We start from the raw sequence: 16,021 nt of genomic DNA, 5'->3' as shown, positions 1-16,021 counted from the left end.
ACATGTAACAACCGTTAAAAACGGATCTGTTACATGGGGACTGGCAAGGGAACTACTAGTTCCCTTGCTGGCTATCGTTGGCATACTCACGTTTGCGGCGCTTCTTCACGTGTGGTCACTCGTCTTCATGGGTTTGAAGGCGCCTCGATGACGTCATCGCCCCGTCGCGCTGCCTTGCCATATCCCGTGCAGACGAGTGACCACAAGTGAAGAAGAGGCGAGACGGCGCTGCTCTCGTGAGTATGTGGCACAATCTACAGGGAGGCTGGTGTGGCATCTACAGGGAGGCTGGTGTGGCATCATGTACAGGGAGGCTGGTGTGGCATCATGTACAGGGAGGCTGGTGTGGCATCATGTACAGGGAGGCTGGTGTGGCATCATGTACAGGGAGGCTGGTGTGGCATCATGTACAGGGAGGCTGGTGTGGCATCATGTACAGGGAGGCTGGTGTGGCATCATGTACAGGGAGGCTGGTGTGGCATCATGTACAGGGAGGCTGGTGTGGCATCATGTACAGGGAGGCTGGTGTGGCATCATGTACAGGGAGGCTGTAAATAGTGTCTAGGTGAACATGTGACCTTCCTTTGGTTGTTTTCAGGGGGCTGGGACAAAAAAAGCCTGACCAATGAAATTCATCAGTTTTTTTAACGGCCATGAAAAACTGATGCAAAATGGATGTCAAACGGCCATTAAAAACTTGAAACGGATGAAAATTTAGACACACACTGATACAAAATGGCCATGAAAAACTGACAGTTGATCAGTTTTAAATGGACATTTTTTTTTCACTGTCGTGTGAATAAGGCCTAACTCTCTCTTTTTATTTATTTTTTAAGTTGAAATATTTAATGTAAGAAAAATGCACTCACATTTTGTTTCTGCACTTATGATTGTGTGCCTTTGATTGTTCCCATGGGTTTGAATTTGCCAGATTATATCTGAATTATTAAAGATCAACTATTACCATGTATATGCTGCCCCATCTAAGGGCAGCATCAAGTGGTACCAGATACCATGATTCCAGCGGTGTATAACTCGCTGTGTAATGTTCAGTAGTTTTTCTAATATCCCTGTTTAGTCGTCTCTATAATATGCTTGTGCTCAGGAGACCTCCGTATTAATGCGCTGCGACTAGCCCTCCCAACTGCTTCTGATTGGTAGCTTTCTCCTCAATCGGCGGCCGGTGGGTGGGGCTAGCCACTGCTCATGACTACGAGCTGCAGGAGAAAAATAGATTTTTAGGAAAACTACTGAATGTTGAAAATGTAGTAATACAGCGTTGGAATCGGGGTCTTCGGCACTACTTTACTTTATGAAGCCCTCAGATAGGACAGCATAGACCTGGTCACAGATTCCCTTTAAGCATTGCCACATTGTGGATACATACTTGTTTTGTTTCTATAACATAATTTCATTACATCCACAGTCAGGATACGTTCATGGAGAACTATTTTACCAGCCAGCGTGACAACATATTCCGTAATGTTGAAGTCCTCATCTATGTCTTTGATGTTGAGAGCAGAGAGCTGGAGAAGGACATGCATTATTATCAGTCTTGTTTAGAAGCCATTCTTCAGAACTCTCCTGATGCAAAGGTTTTTTGTTTGGTTCACAAGATGGACTTGGTACAAGAAGATCAAAGAGACCTGGTTAGTAGACCGACTGTGATATAAATGGATGTATTTGAATTTTAAAAGCCGGTACATCGGGAAGAGCTGTGGTATAGGATTTAAGAGTATATAAGACCATATTATGCGCACACTTGCAGTTTTGATGTCTGTTTTGTATTTCATTTTCTTTATCCAAAACCGGTACTGGATTAAAGCATGTGGACAAGGACAACTATTTAATTTATACATATCCTTTTATGATTCACTCCTAGTTTGGATTAAAAAAAAACACAAACTCTAAATACTAAAACTGCTCTGTGTGCATGTAGACATTTTAAAAGAATTTAAGGGAGATGGGGTTGGAATAGTAGAGAGGAGGCATGGATCTAAAATGGTAAAAAGAAAAAGCTCAAAAGACTTTGGGATATTGATCGACCATAAATTTTCCTTTATCAACCAGTGCAGCTGCTGCCAAGGCAAATAAAATCATGGGAATCATAAATGTTCACGACAAGAACATAATTTTGCCTCTGTACAAATCACTAGTCTGACCACATATGGAATATTGGGCACCTGTGTATAAGGGGGACATGTCTGAACTAGAACGGGTGCAAAGAAGGGTGATCTTTTTACTCCTGGGCCTGTAACAATGACCAGGGGGCATCTATGTATAGAGGAAAAAAGGTTTCCCCATCATAACAGGTGGGGATTCTTTACTGTCAGACTGTGGAACTCTCTGCCACAGGATGTTGTGATGGTTGATTCTTTGAACAAGTTCAGGAAGGGCCTTGATGTCTTTCTTGAAAAATATAATATTACAGGTTAGGAGTACTGGATTCTGGAGATGGGACGTTGATCCAGGGATTTATTCTGATATATTTGGAGTCTGGGAGGATTTTTTCCCCCAATAAGGCAATCTGCATCAACTGCATGGGGGTTTTGCCTTCCTCTGGATTAACACGGTAGGATTATAGGTTGGATTTGATGGACCTGTGTGTTTTTTTTTTTTTGTTTTTTTTTAAGTCAACCTTATCAACTATGTAACTATGTATTCATTTGAGTTGTAATTTGGCGGAGTGGATTACATTTCAGGTGAAATTTTAGGGTTTGTATTCCCACTAGTTGTCTTTATCACTAAGTATTCTGCTACGTATCCGCTGTCCCTCCTTTAAAGGGGTTGTCCACTTTCTGAAAACTGATGACCTATCCACCGGATAGGTCATCTGTATATGATAGGTGCGTGTCCGACATAAGGACGGCTTTGTCCATGCACCGCATGTTTGGAACGGGATGCAGTTTTTGGAGCCGGAAGCTGATGGCTCCGACCATAGCATAGCGGCCGTTCGGCAGAACTGCAGCTCTGCTTCCGTTCACTTGCATAGCAGCCGAGCTGCAATACTGCAGCTCTGCCGCTATTCTTTGACCGGAGCCATCTGCTTTCAGCAACATCGTCCGGCGCCTGGAGACAGCCAGAGTGGCGGATCGGTGCGGAGTCCGGGGGTCTGACACAGACCGATCATATACTGATAACCTATCCACTGGATAGGTTATCAGTTGTCAGAAAGTGGAAAACCCCTTTGTGACCGGGCCAGAAAAGGCCTTAAAGGAACAGTGTCATCGCAAATAATTTTTTTATATGTTAAAGATGTTAGTGCTTTAATAAAAACGTTTATATTCATTTGTGTGTTTGTGTTTTACTTTTTCTTATTTTTACACTTTTTCTTCCCTATGGGGGCTGCCATTTTTTTGTTCCATTTCTGTGTGTGTCGATTAACGACACACACAGACATGGAATACGGCAGCCACAGTCCCATAGGGACTGCGAACGGCTCCCGTCCCATTGACTGCCGTGTACGGCGTCTGTGTGGGAACTGCGCATGCGCCGCTCCCACACAGTCCTATTCGAAATTGGCGCCGTCCGGCGCCATTTTCCTGTGGACCGGAAGTCGCGGCCGGACAGTAATATTACTACTTCCGGTCGCGGCTTCCGGACTTGTGCACATGGAACAGCGGCAGCAAACGGAGCGGACGGGCCGGAGGGAGCCGCGGCGGCAGGAGCAGGTAAGAGATTTCAATGTATGTTAGTGTTTGTGTGTGTTTACTACTGTATGTAAACCTACTACACTGTGGGTTACCTCAAAAAATGGCGACACACAGTGTAGGAGGTTAAACCTTTCAAACCCCTCGTTTATCCCGGCACTAGCCAGGATAAAGGAGGGGGGGATGCTGAGAGCTCACTAGAGCGAGGGCTTTTAACCCAATGTTGCAATGCTGCAATTTTGGGAACAGCCCCATCTAGTGACCAAAAATGGGTAGTATTATAAATTAGAAATAATTTATAATATTTCCTGGCTCGTGCCAAAAAAAAAAAAATAATTTGAACAATGTTTAATCACCCACACACTAAATGTTTAATTTTTTAAAAAAAAAACATGTTTTTCTGGCAACACATTCCCTTTAATGACCATCTAAATTTTTCTGTTTTTGCCTTTCAGCCACCATAACTTTTTTTTTTTTCTTTCATTTGAGTGACTGTATGAGGTCTTGTTTTATGTGGGAGAAATTGTATTTTTTTTTTAGCAGTTTGGGGGCAGAAATTTTTGTATTTCTACGGTGTGAATATCTGAAAAAGCGATCTTCAGCATAGTTTTTTTTACATTTTTTATCCAGTTCACGTTTCGCGCTCAATTAGGGCAGCATATAGTGGGCCTGAACAGCAGGCAAACTGAACAGACTGCCCTTTCTAGGTCCCCCGGGCTGACTACAGAGGGATTACCCGGTCTTTGATCATGTCAGTGTTTCTGGTGACGCGATCAAAAAGGGGAGTACACTTTGATTGTCATGGACTGCGGCACTCAAAGAGTTAAACAGCTGGGGTCGGAATGTTTTTCCAACACCAGCTGTATTTAGCAGGCTGCTCTAAAATCAGGAGATCAGGAGCTGTTCGTTACAGGAGCGCTCATCAGCCTCTTCTACAGCAACGCCAAAGGACATTGCTATAGACGAAGCACCTGCACCGCTTGCTGTGAAAAGACGGTGGGCGGTCGCTAAGGAGTTAAACGAAAAAAAAAAAATTTGATATCAATTTGCATTTAGTGTTTTATTATAAAATCTTTTATTTGTTTGTGTTAACTTTTTTATATTTTTTTTTACTTTTTCTTTATGGGGGCTGCCATTTTTTTTGGCATCTCTGTATGTGTCGATTAACGACACATACAGTGATGGAATACGGCACACACATCCCCATAGTGAATGCGAACGGGAGCCGTTCCATCCACTATAGCGTACGCGGTCTGTGTGGGGGCGGCGCATGCGCCGCTCCCACACAGACCAAAAGTCAGGTCTTCGCTAGAGCGAAATCCGGCGCCATGTTCATGTCGACCGGAAGCCGCGGCCAGACTGTGAGATGACGACTTCCGGTCGCGGCTTCCGGACTTGTGTTCTGAAGCAAGCACGAGGAGCAGACCGGAGCGGACGGACCAGAGGGAGCGGCGGCGGCAGGAGCAGGTAAGTTAGGTCTGTGTATGTACGTGTTTTAGTGTGTGTTTACTACTGTATGTAAGCCTACTACACTGTGTGTTAGCTCAAAAAATGGCGACACACAGTGTAGGAGGTTTGACCGTTCAATCCCCTCCTTTCTCCTTGCACTAGCCAGGATAAAGGAGGGGGGATTCTGAGCTCACTAGAGTGTTTACACCAAATTTGCAGCATAAAGCAATGTGGTTGCTTTACCACATGCCAATGCTGCAATTTTGGGAATTGACCATCTAGTGACAAGCACTGGAAATGTTATAAATTAGAATCTAATTTATAATATTTCCTAACTCGTGAAAAAATTTGGACAGTGTTTAAGCATTCATACACTAACTGTTTAACTAAAAAAAATTTCTAGCGACACATTCCCTTTAACAGCCTAATACTTTTTGAAGTTTAAATTATACCATGGATCAAATGAGCTTCCCTGATCTACAATATGTAAATGAAAGTCTACGCACAACTTTAACATGGGGATTTTTTTTTTACAGATGTTACTGGTTACCTGGAGGAAAAGGAAAAAAAAAGTTGCATTAAGTTGCAGGCCTTTTTCTCAGACCTCAAAAAGTAGTTTGCAACCTGCTCCTAGTTTGACTTTTCTAATGTGGGCCTGTTTCCGTAATACATTCTGATTTGAGGTCTCATGGTCCGCAATGCTGCTGCCTTAAATTACACTGGGCAATTATCAGGCAGACAAGCGTTCATAGAATCCGTGGCAGTGTGTAAATAGGGCAGCTCGTTCACCTGATCGTATAGTTTTAGAAAACTGAAATATTATCGTTGTCTGCAGCACATCTCCCAGGAAGATGCACTGCCGTCATGATGATGTATGGCAACGAGCGATCGGAGCAATGAGCGCTCGTCCCCATGCTAGCTCTTCGTGACAGGAGCAAGCTAGTGCCGATCAACGAGCAGTGACGTTGATCGGGGGTCTTTGCAGTGGCCAAAATTGGCCGGTGTAATAGCGCCTTAAGTCTCCTGTATCCTTTCTCTACACTTATGCACAGACTGTGTGATTCACCCTGTCCCCTTAAAAATGCCTGGCCTGTGTGCTCTTTGCCCTATCCACACACTCGCTCACTTTAGCCTGTGTGAGATCTGCCCCCCAGATTTGTCAATTTGCAGCACAGCCAGCTTTGTGTAGGGGTTGGAGACTTTATAGCAGCAGAATTGTAGTAAATCTTTAATGAAGACTTTTAGACCGTTGCTTAATTTTGCAATAAGGAAGCAAATGAACAATAGAAAAAAACATTTTGATGCAAAGGTGTATCCATAGCCTAATGTAAAATGATTGCTGTTTTTTTTATTATTTAAGATCAGTGCCTCATTATTTTCCAGGTCTTTTAGTGGATAAGACTGTTCTTGTATAAAGTCAGAGGGTGGAAAAACATACAGACCTAATCTTTCTTTACTTTTTTATTTTTATGCTGGTAAGTTTTATTATGACCTTAATAAAACTGATACAGGTACAAAAAATGCAAATCAAAATCAGACACAATAGGTATTACAAATGTACCCAATTGTAAAAGGTTTGAAATTGACAAAAAAAATAGATACATGTCTTCATATATCAATTTAGTTATACAAACATAGAACAAAAACCCTAACAAACCGCTTTCCATTACTCAAAAGAAAGATCTAGTAAATGCAGTCCATAAGTAGACCGATCGACACATCAGCAACTCCACAGTCCAAACTATCTCCGTAGGAATACATAAAAAGGGGATCCAAAATCATTTACTATTATGAGCGTTGGCCATCCAGGAATGACATATTTTTAAAAATATAACGCTGTTACCAATGATATCGACCAGTTCACTCGTAGACCGGATAAAGATGTAAATGTGTCAGTCAATAGTGCTTGTAAAAAAGGACCCGGAGCATTAAGAAAAATTAGCGTATCAGCGTAAAGAGAAACATTCTCCTCCCTCCTAGTGCATAACCTGTTATATCTGGTGAACTTCTTATAGCCAAAGCAAGGGGTTCAATCGCCAACTCAAAAAGGGAAGGGGACAATGGGCCTTCCTGTCTAGTCCCCCAAGCCAGGGTAAAAGAAGGGGAAATTTGGCAATTGCACAAACCTACAAATTACCTCCAACTCGACCATAAGGGGCCTTGCGTAAATCTACATTAAAACCTACATATGAACCAAAAAAGGATTGTGCACCAAGCAGCTATATAAATTATAACTTTATTACAATATACACAGTCGACTCACATTATTCTGACCACCAGCTAATATCCAGCGTAAGTGCCGCGTGCAACGCAGACAGCAACTAGACTGGCTGGGAGTGGCTCAATAAGGTGCTGGTTGTCTCTGGTATCTGGAGCCCTGCTGACTGCAGTGCATCTCACAATTGCTGGAGGGTGTGTGGGGGAGCATCCATAAAGCGAACTAGACTATCTAGGTGGTCCCACAGATGCTCAATTGGGTTCAAGTCTGGTGAATTAGGGGGCCAGGGAGGCTCTTGGAAGTCTTGGTCGCGCTCTTCCCACCACTGTGTGACATGTCGCATTGTCTTGCTGGAAGATTCCATCTGCCCCAGGGAAGACAAAACGCATATATGGGTGGATGTGATCTACAATGATGGATTCATACACAAAACGGTTCAGAGTGCCTTCCACATGGATGAGTGGGCCCAGAGAATGCCATTAAAAAATTCTCAAGACCATAACGCTGCCGCCATCAGTTTGTGTTCTTCCAGCAATGGTTTCAGGGTGTTTGTTATGATGCTTCTCGCCTGACACGCCAACGTCCATTCGTTCCATAAAGCAGAAAACGTGATTAATCGGAAAAGACAACACTTTGGCAATCATCGGTTGTCCAATTCCGATACGGCCATGCAATTGAAGTCTTTTTTTCCGATGCACCTTTGTTACCTCTGCTTCAGAGCCAGATACGCAGTAGGGTTTGCTGAACTGTTTTAGACACACGTTTGGTAGCCCCCTGGTTGATTTTCACTGTGAGCTGCTCCACTGTAGCGTGTTGTTCTGCCCTCGCACACCTTCGTATCTGGCGTTCACCTCCCATTAATGGCACGTGGTGCTCAGCAGTTCTAACATCGGTAATTCCCAATGGTGCCATTTGTCCACTCACGGTACACTTTCACCACAGCAGCACATGAACCGTTCACAAACTGCGCTGTTTAAGAAATACTGCCACGCTTGGCCCGAAGGCCAATAATCATCCCTTTTTGCAACTGATAAATTATCCATGGCAACAATGAGTGATGTGTTCAGACAGCCTATTGCACACCTTATATACCCACCAAGCCAGCCCACAACACATCACTTCCTACATGTGCTACACGCTGCCGACGTCTAATGTAGTTACTCTACGTCTGACATGCACGTTTTGACATGAGAAGAGCGTGTCAAAACGTATACCACAGCGTGCATATTGATTTCTATGGTCAGGACGGATGCCCCAATCGTGTAGTTTGTGCTTACGTTGCATCCCTTTTTTTTTTTTTTCCATGTCCTGAAAAGCGTAGTCTACTACGCTTTTCACAACTTTTCTCAAAAAAAGTATACGTTTTTATTTGTATTGAGGTCAAAATGGTGACTTATGCAATATTAACCCCTTCTTGACATTTGCCGTATGGGTACGCCATGGAAAGCTAGTGCTTCCTGCAATTTGCCGTATCCATACGCCAAATGCTTGGCATCGGCTCAGAAGCTGAGCCGGTGCCGCCATCGCCGGATCTCAGCGGTATCTTACAGCTGACATCCGGCTGTAATGGCGGGGACGGAAATTAGCTTCGATCCCCGTCATTAACCCCTTAAATGCAACGGGCAAACGCGATCACTACATTTAAGGTGTTTGCAGCTCATCGGAACCCCAGCAATGGAATTGCCGGGGTTCCGGTGGCTGCAATGGCAACCGGAGGCCTAATACTGGCCTCCTGGTATGCCTAGCACGGAAGCCGGTCAAGATCCGGCGGCAAGATGGTGCCGGCTCAGGAGCTGATCCGGTGTCATCAGCGGTGGAAGTCTGCTTTATGTTACATCCACCTGTAACGGAAGGAAACGGAGCTAGCTCCGATCCCTGCCATTAACCCCTTCAATGATGATCGCTGCATCTTGGAGGTTGCTAGCGCTATGGCAACAGGAGACACAATGGTCTCCTGTTCTGCCATTACGGAAGCCGATTAGGCCCCGCCGGGAGGTGAAGCCTAATCGGCTTGCTGTCAGTGAATAGTGTAATGTATTAGAAAAAAATAAATCTGTCAGTTGGACCTTCAAGTCCCCTAGTGGGACTTGAGAAAAAGTGTAGAAAAAAAAGTGAAAAAAATAAGTTTGAAAGCATAATAAAAGTTTCAAGTAATAAAATAAAACACAATCACCCTTTTTTCTCTTATCAAGTCCTATTATTATTGAAAAAAAAAATAATAAACCATATGTATTAGCTATCACTGCGACCGTAACGACCTGAGGTATCAAAATATTATATTTATTGCACGTGGTGAACAGCGTAAAAAAAAACTTAAAAAACTATACCAGAGTTTCTGTTTTTTGGTCACTTTGCCCTACAAATATTGGAATAAAAAGTGATCAAAAAGCCGCACGTATCCAAAAATGGTACCTATACAAACCTATAGCTCGTCTCGCAAAAAACAAGCCCTCATAAAGCTCTGTCGACAAAAAAGTTAAGTTATGGTTCTCGCAACATTGCGACAGAAAAAATACATTCTTTTTACTAAAGTAATTTTATTGTGCAAAAAGTTGTAAAACCTAAAAAAGTGCTATAAAATATGTATCGCCGGAATCGTACTGACCCGCAGAATAAAGTTAACATGTAATTTATAACGCATGGAGAACGCTGTATAAAAAAAACTATGGCAGAATTGCGTTTTTTTGTTTGTTTACCTGGCCTTCCAAAAAATAGGATAAAAGGTGATCAAAAAGTTGCATGTACCCCAAAATGTTACCAATAATAACTACAGCTTGTCCCGCAAAATAAAAGCCCTCACACCACTAAGTCTATGAAAAAATAAAATTTTAGTTATGGCTCCTATAAGTCAGGAAATAAAAAATATGCAGTTGTGCTGGCCCGATGGGAACATTTCTTCTTTTTCAAGAGGCGATTTATCAAGGACCTAAAATTAGGGAAGCAGGAAGGGGAGGGCCCAAACATATCTGCTGGATGCGACAGTGCCCGTATTATACCAGGACAACACTTCCCAGCAAAATTCCCCAAACTGCAAAGGTGCGGAGTGTGGACCAAAAGGGGCTTAAGAAAGGACGCCATATATAAGTGCGACACCGGCCTGTGCAGAACGGATTGCTTCACAGCATAACACACCTCTATGGATCATTTTATTGTTTTTTTTACCCCATTATTATACCACCTGACTATGCCCCTGATGTACTCTGCCCAGCCTCCGCAAATCATTCCTGCTAAATGTGATCTCCAAAAGCCAAATAGCGCTCTTTCCCTTCTAAGCCCTGCCGTGTGTCCAAACAGCCGTTGTTTACCACATGTGGGGTATTGTTTTACTCGGAAGAAATTGCTTTACAGATTTTGCTTTTTCTCCTTTTAGTCCTTGTGGAAATGAGAAAAAAAAAATCGCTAAACCTACATTTTCTTTGAAAACATTTTAATTTTCACGGCCTACGTCCAATAATTTCTGTAAAAAACCTGTGCGGTCAAAATGCTCACTATACCCCTAGATGATTTCCTTGAGGTGCGTAGTTTCCCAAATTGTGGTCACTTTTGGGGGATTTCCACTGTTTTGGCACCGCAAGAGCCCTTCAAACCTGACATTATGCCTAAAATATATTCTCCTTTGCTCCTGAGGCCGGTGCTTCAGTCCAGTAGCAAGCTACGGCCACATGTGGGATATTTCCAAAAACTGCAGAACCTGGGCAATAAATATTGAGTTGCATTTCTCTGGTTAAACTTTCGGTTATAAAAAAAAAATTAGATTACAAATACATTTCTGCAAAAAATATGAAAATGGTAAATTTCACCTCTACTTTGCTTTAAAGAGGCTCTGTCACCACATTATAAGTCTCCTGTCTCCTACATAAGGAGATGGGCGCTGTAATGTAGGTGACAGTAATGCTTTTTATTTTTAAAAAAACTATCTTTTTTCACAACGTTAGGAGCGATTTTTGGTTTATTCTAATGAGCTTTCTTAATGCCCAAGTGGGCGTACTTTTACTTTCGACCAAGTGGGCGTTGTACAGAGGAGTGCATGACGCTGACCAATCGGCATCATGCACTCCTCTCCATTCATTTACACTGCACTAGCGATATAGATATCACTATGTGCAGCTACATACACAAACCCTAACATTACTACAGTGTCCTGATAATGAATACACATGACCATCCAGCCTGGACCTCATGTGTACTCAGAATCCTGACACTTCTGACTCTTTTTTTTTTTTTTTTTTTTTGTGAGATTCCGGCAAGTGAAACCAAATCTCGTTTAACTCCGTGATCTCGCGAGATTTCGTATCCGTTGCTGGAATCTCACAAAAAAGATTCAGAAGTGTCAGGATTCTGAGTACACATGACGTCCAGGCTGGATGGTCATGTGTAATCATTATCAGGACACTGTAGTAATGTTAGGGTTTGTGTATGAGGCTGCACATAGCGATATAACTATATCGCTAGTGCAGTGTAAATGAATGGAGGAGTGCATGATGCCGATTGGTCAGCGTCATGCACTCCTCTATACAACACCCACTTGGTCGAAAGTAAAAATACGCCCACTTGGGCATTAAGAAAGCTCATTAGCATAAACCAAAATCGCTCCTAACGTTGTGAAAAAAGATCGGTTTTTCAAATAAAAAGCATTACTGTCACCTACGTTACAGCGCCCATCTCCTTATGTAGGAGACAGGGCACTTAAACCAATGTGGTGACAGAGTCTCTTTAATTTCCGTGAAACGTCTAAAGGGTTACGAAATGTTTCTAAATGCTGTTTTGAATACTTTGAGGGGTGAAGCTTTTAAAATGGGGTGACTTTTTGGGGATTTCTAATATATAAGGCCCCCAAAGCAACTTCACAACTGAACTGGCCCCTGTAAAAATAGCCTTTTGAAATTTTCTTGAAAATGTGAGAAATTGCTACTCCAGTTCAAAGCCTTGTAACGTCCTAGAAAAATAAAAGGATGTTCAAAAAACGATGCCATTCTAAAGTAGACATGTAGGGTATGTTAGTTAGCAACAATTTTGTGTGTTTATAACTGCCTGTCTTACAGACAGATACATTTAAATTGAGAAAAATGCAACATTTTGCAGTTTTTCGCTAAATTTTGGTGTTTTTCACAATTAAATACTCAACGTATCGAGCAAATTTTGCCAGTAACACAAAGTCCAATGTATCACGAGAAAGCAATCTCAGAATCGCTTGGATAGGTAAAAGCATTCTGAAGTTATTACCATATAAAGTGAAACATGTCAGATTTGAAAAATGAGGCTCTGTCAGGAAGGTCAAAAGTGACCAAAGCGGGAAGGGGTTAAGCCCTATGTTTCCATATGTAAAACTTATTATATGGGAAATCTTGACTTTACAAAGTTTATTTAGCTAAAGAACCCAAAAAAGTATAGGTTTTTATAAGGAAGAACAGACACAAACGTACAACAACGTATACCACAAAAAACCTAAGCATATGTTACAGATGCATATGTTTTTGTAACTATAAAAACGTATACGTTGTCTGATACCACAAACATGCATAAATCGAGATGTGAACTTAGCCTAAAAAAGGTGTGAGACCAAAAGGGACAAGATGGAAAAACTATCCAGAGACACAATAGTACACCTCCAGTTGGTAAAACGAGAAAACACGCCCAGTTGTCCATTGAAAAGCTCATTTGCATAAATATAAAATTGTTCATAACTTGGGCAAAAATGATCGTTTTTAAAAAAAAAATAAACTTTGCTGTTATCTACATTGCAGCGCCCATCACATTCAATAGGCGATAGGGATTTGATAATCTGGTGACCGAGCCTCTTTAAGGCCCAAACTAGGCTGCATCATTAAGGGGTTAATGATGCTGCCTAGTTTGGGCCTGTAAGGCACAGATCCTATTTTTCAATTCTGAAATGTCACTTTTATTTGGAATGAAGCAGACTTTGAAGAAAAAAATGCTCCTATATACGGGCGCTCAGGTGTGAATAAATTGTTTCTTCCACGAAATCGTGAGTATTGTAGCAACGATTTATTAGAATGCCTGACTAAGACCACAGTGCGTGGTCGAAACGCGTTGCAGCACAGCCTATTTTATTGTTTTATCTGTAATTCTAATAAAATCGTTGCTACAATACTGACTATTTCGTGGAAGAAACAATTTATTCACACCTGAGCGCCCGTATATAGGAGCATTTTTTTCTTCAAAGTCTGCTTCATTCCTAAGATGAATCCACTCGATGCGGTTAGGGCTCCAGAGGCAAGCACAGTGTGACTAAGCCCGAAAGGGTACAATTACCTACAAGCTACAAAGTTAAGTTGTGCTAGCGATATTGCACAACATACCAAGGTGAGCTCTATTCCATTTGTTACCAACTGCGTTTTTTTTTTTTTGATCTTAACGTTATCACCTTGGAGCGCCATTCTCTCTCTCTCTTTTTCTATCTTTGTACTTTTATTTGGTAATAACTTTGGAATGCTACTATTTATCCAGGAGATTCTGAGATTTTCTCGTGACATACTGTACTTTGTTAGTGGTAACATTTGGTTGATACCTTTCATTTGTGAAAAACCTCTACATTTAGAGAAAATGTAGAAAAATTTCTGCTTTTAAGAAAAATAGTTACTAGTTTACATATCCCATATGTCTACTTTGTTAGCATAATTTTTTTTTGAACATTCTTTTGTTTTTCTAGACGTTAGAAGGTTTAGAACTTTAGCAACAATTCTCACATTTTTAAGAATTTCAAAAGGCTGTTTTGGAGGTGAAATGTACGATTTATTTTTAAGAAATTCAATTTGAATCCATTTTTTTTTTGTGGATTTTGGGGCCTCCTTTTTATTAGACAATGTTTTCGGCACCAAGTCAGGTTTGAAGAGGTCTTGTGGTGCCAAAACATAGGAAATACCCCCATAAGGACACCATTTTGTAAACTACACCCCCCCCCCCGCCCCGAAGGAATTCATCTAAGTGTATAGTGAGCGTTTTAACCCCACAGGTGTTTTGCTGAGTTTTTTTAATTAGGCCGTAAAAATGAAAATCTGAAATTATTTTTTTTCACACACAAAGTAGTTTTAGCTCAGATTTTTTTCATTTCCACAAGGAATAAAGGAGAATAAGTTGCCCAACATTTGTAAAGCAATTTCTCCAGACTACGAATACCCCATATGTGGTCATAATCTGCGGTTTGGACACACGGCAGAATTTATAGGAGCGCTGTTTGGCATGCAGATTTTGCTGAATTGTTTTTTGGGAGCCATGTCTCATTTGCAGAGTCCCTGTGGTACCAATACAGTGGAAACCCTGGCGAAGAGACTCTATTCTTGAAACTACACCCCTCAGAGCATTCATTTAGGGGGTTAGTTAACATTTTGTCCCCACAGGTGTTTCATAGATTTTATTTCAAATTTGGCGGTGAAAATGACAAATTTATTTTTTCCCGAAACTCTTGTTTTTAGCTCCAAATTGTATTTTTACAAGGGGTAATTGGATAAACACTACACAAATTGTTACTCAATTTCTCCCGAGTACAGCAATACCACATGTGTGGCCCTAAACTTCTATTTTGGCACACGTCAGGGCTCAAAAGGAAAGGAGCGCCATTTGGCTTTAGGAGCACATATTTTGCTAGGTTGGGGGGTACGTGTAAGCTGTGCGGAGAACATCTGGACAGAGGAGGGCAAAATAAAGGGGGAAATAAACAACAATCCGCAGATATGTGGCCAGTGATGAATGATAGCCAATCTTATCCCCCATTTGGAACACACTGCATGTATTGTGTCGCCATATTCTGAGAGCCATTCATTATTTTTTTTCTGTGACTGAGTTGTGTGAGGGCTTATTTTTTGCAGGAAAATCTGTAGTTTTTATTGGTACCATTTTTGGGTACATGCAACTTTTCTGATTGCTTTTTATTCTATTGTTTTGAGAAGCGTGGTGACCAAAAAACAGCAATTCTGCTTTTTTTCACAGCGCTCCCTGTGCACTATATGTTACGTTTCCTTTATTGTGCGGGTCGATACGATTACGGCAATAGCCTATTTTATATAAAAAACAAAAAAAAGTGTATGTCTTCTAGCTTTCGCACAATACAATCTTCTTCTTTTTTTTTTTTTTTTTATATATAAAGGCATTTCGTTTTTGTTTCGCCATATTATAAGAGCCGTAACTTTTTTTTTTTTTTTTTTTTAATTTTCATCAAGAAAGCTATATGAGGACTTCACATGTAGTTTTTATCTGTACCATTTTTGGGTACTTGCTACTCTTTGATCCCTTTTTTGTGAGTTTAAGTGACCAAAAAAATCCATTCTGGCTTCCTTTCCTTTATTTATTTTTACGGCGTTCACCGTGCATGATAAATAACATATTTTTATAGTTCAGGCCTTATGGACGCGGCAATACCAAATAAATAAATAAGACTTGGTAAGGGAAAGGGTGATTTTTAATTTTATTGCTTGCGACTTTTATTTTTGTACATGGGTTTTTCTTTCACTTTTTTTTTGTTTGTCCCACTAGGGACTTGGAGTTCCAACTCTCCGATCGCTGGTATAATGCCCTGCAATACTTGTATTGTATACAAAATGTGTTGCAGGGTATTATACCTGTCAGTCTAAGGGTATGTTTACATGCGGAATCAAAAACGGCTGAAAATTACGGAGCTGTTTTCAGAGAAAACAGCCTCTGATTTCCAGCTATTTTTGAAGCTGAAAACATTTTGAGATGCTTTTTT

The 16,021-nt window shown here is 41.3% G+C and overlaps 1 protein-coding gene across 1 annotated transcript in view; it reads left to right on the top strand.

Moving 5' to 3' along the window:
- LOC142658659 (ras-related GTP-binding protein A) overlaps window positions 1–16,021 on the top strand; it is a 38,694-nt gene that overhangs the window by 11,566 nt on the left and 11,107 nt on the right. The window contains exon 5 of the mRNA XM_075834251.1: window positions 1,427–1,649. Coding sequence (XP_075690366.1) covers window positions 1,427–1,649 — 223 coding nt within the window. The remainder of the gene's footprint in view (window positions 1–1,426; window positions 1,650–16,021) is intronic.

This window comes from Rhinoderma darwinii, chromosome 8 (assembly GCF_050947455.1).
Source record: "Rhinoderma darwinii isolate aRhiDar2 chromosome 8, aRhiDar2.hap1, whole genome shotgun sequence".
NCBI lineage: Eukaryota > Metazoa > Chordata > Amphibia > Anura > Rhinodermatidae > Rhinoderma > Rhinoderma darwinii.
This window is presented reverse-complemented; position numbering and strand designations above follow the sequence as displayed.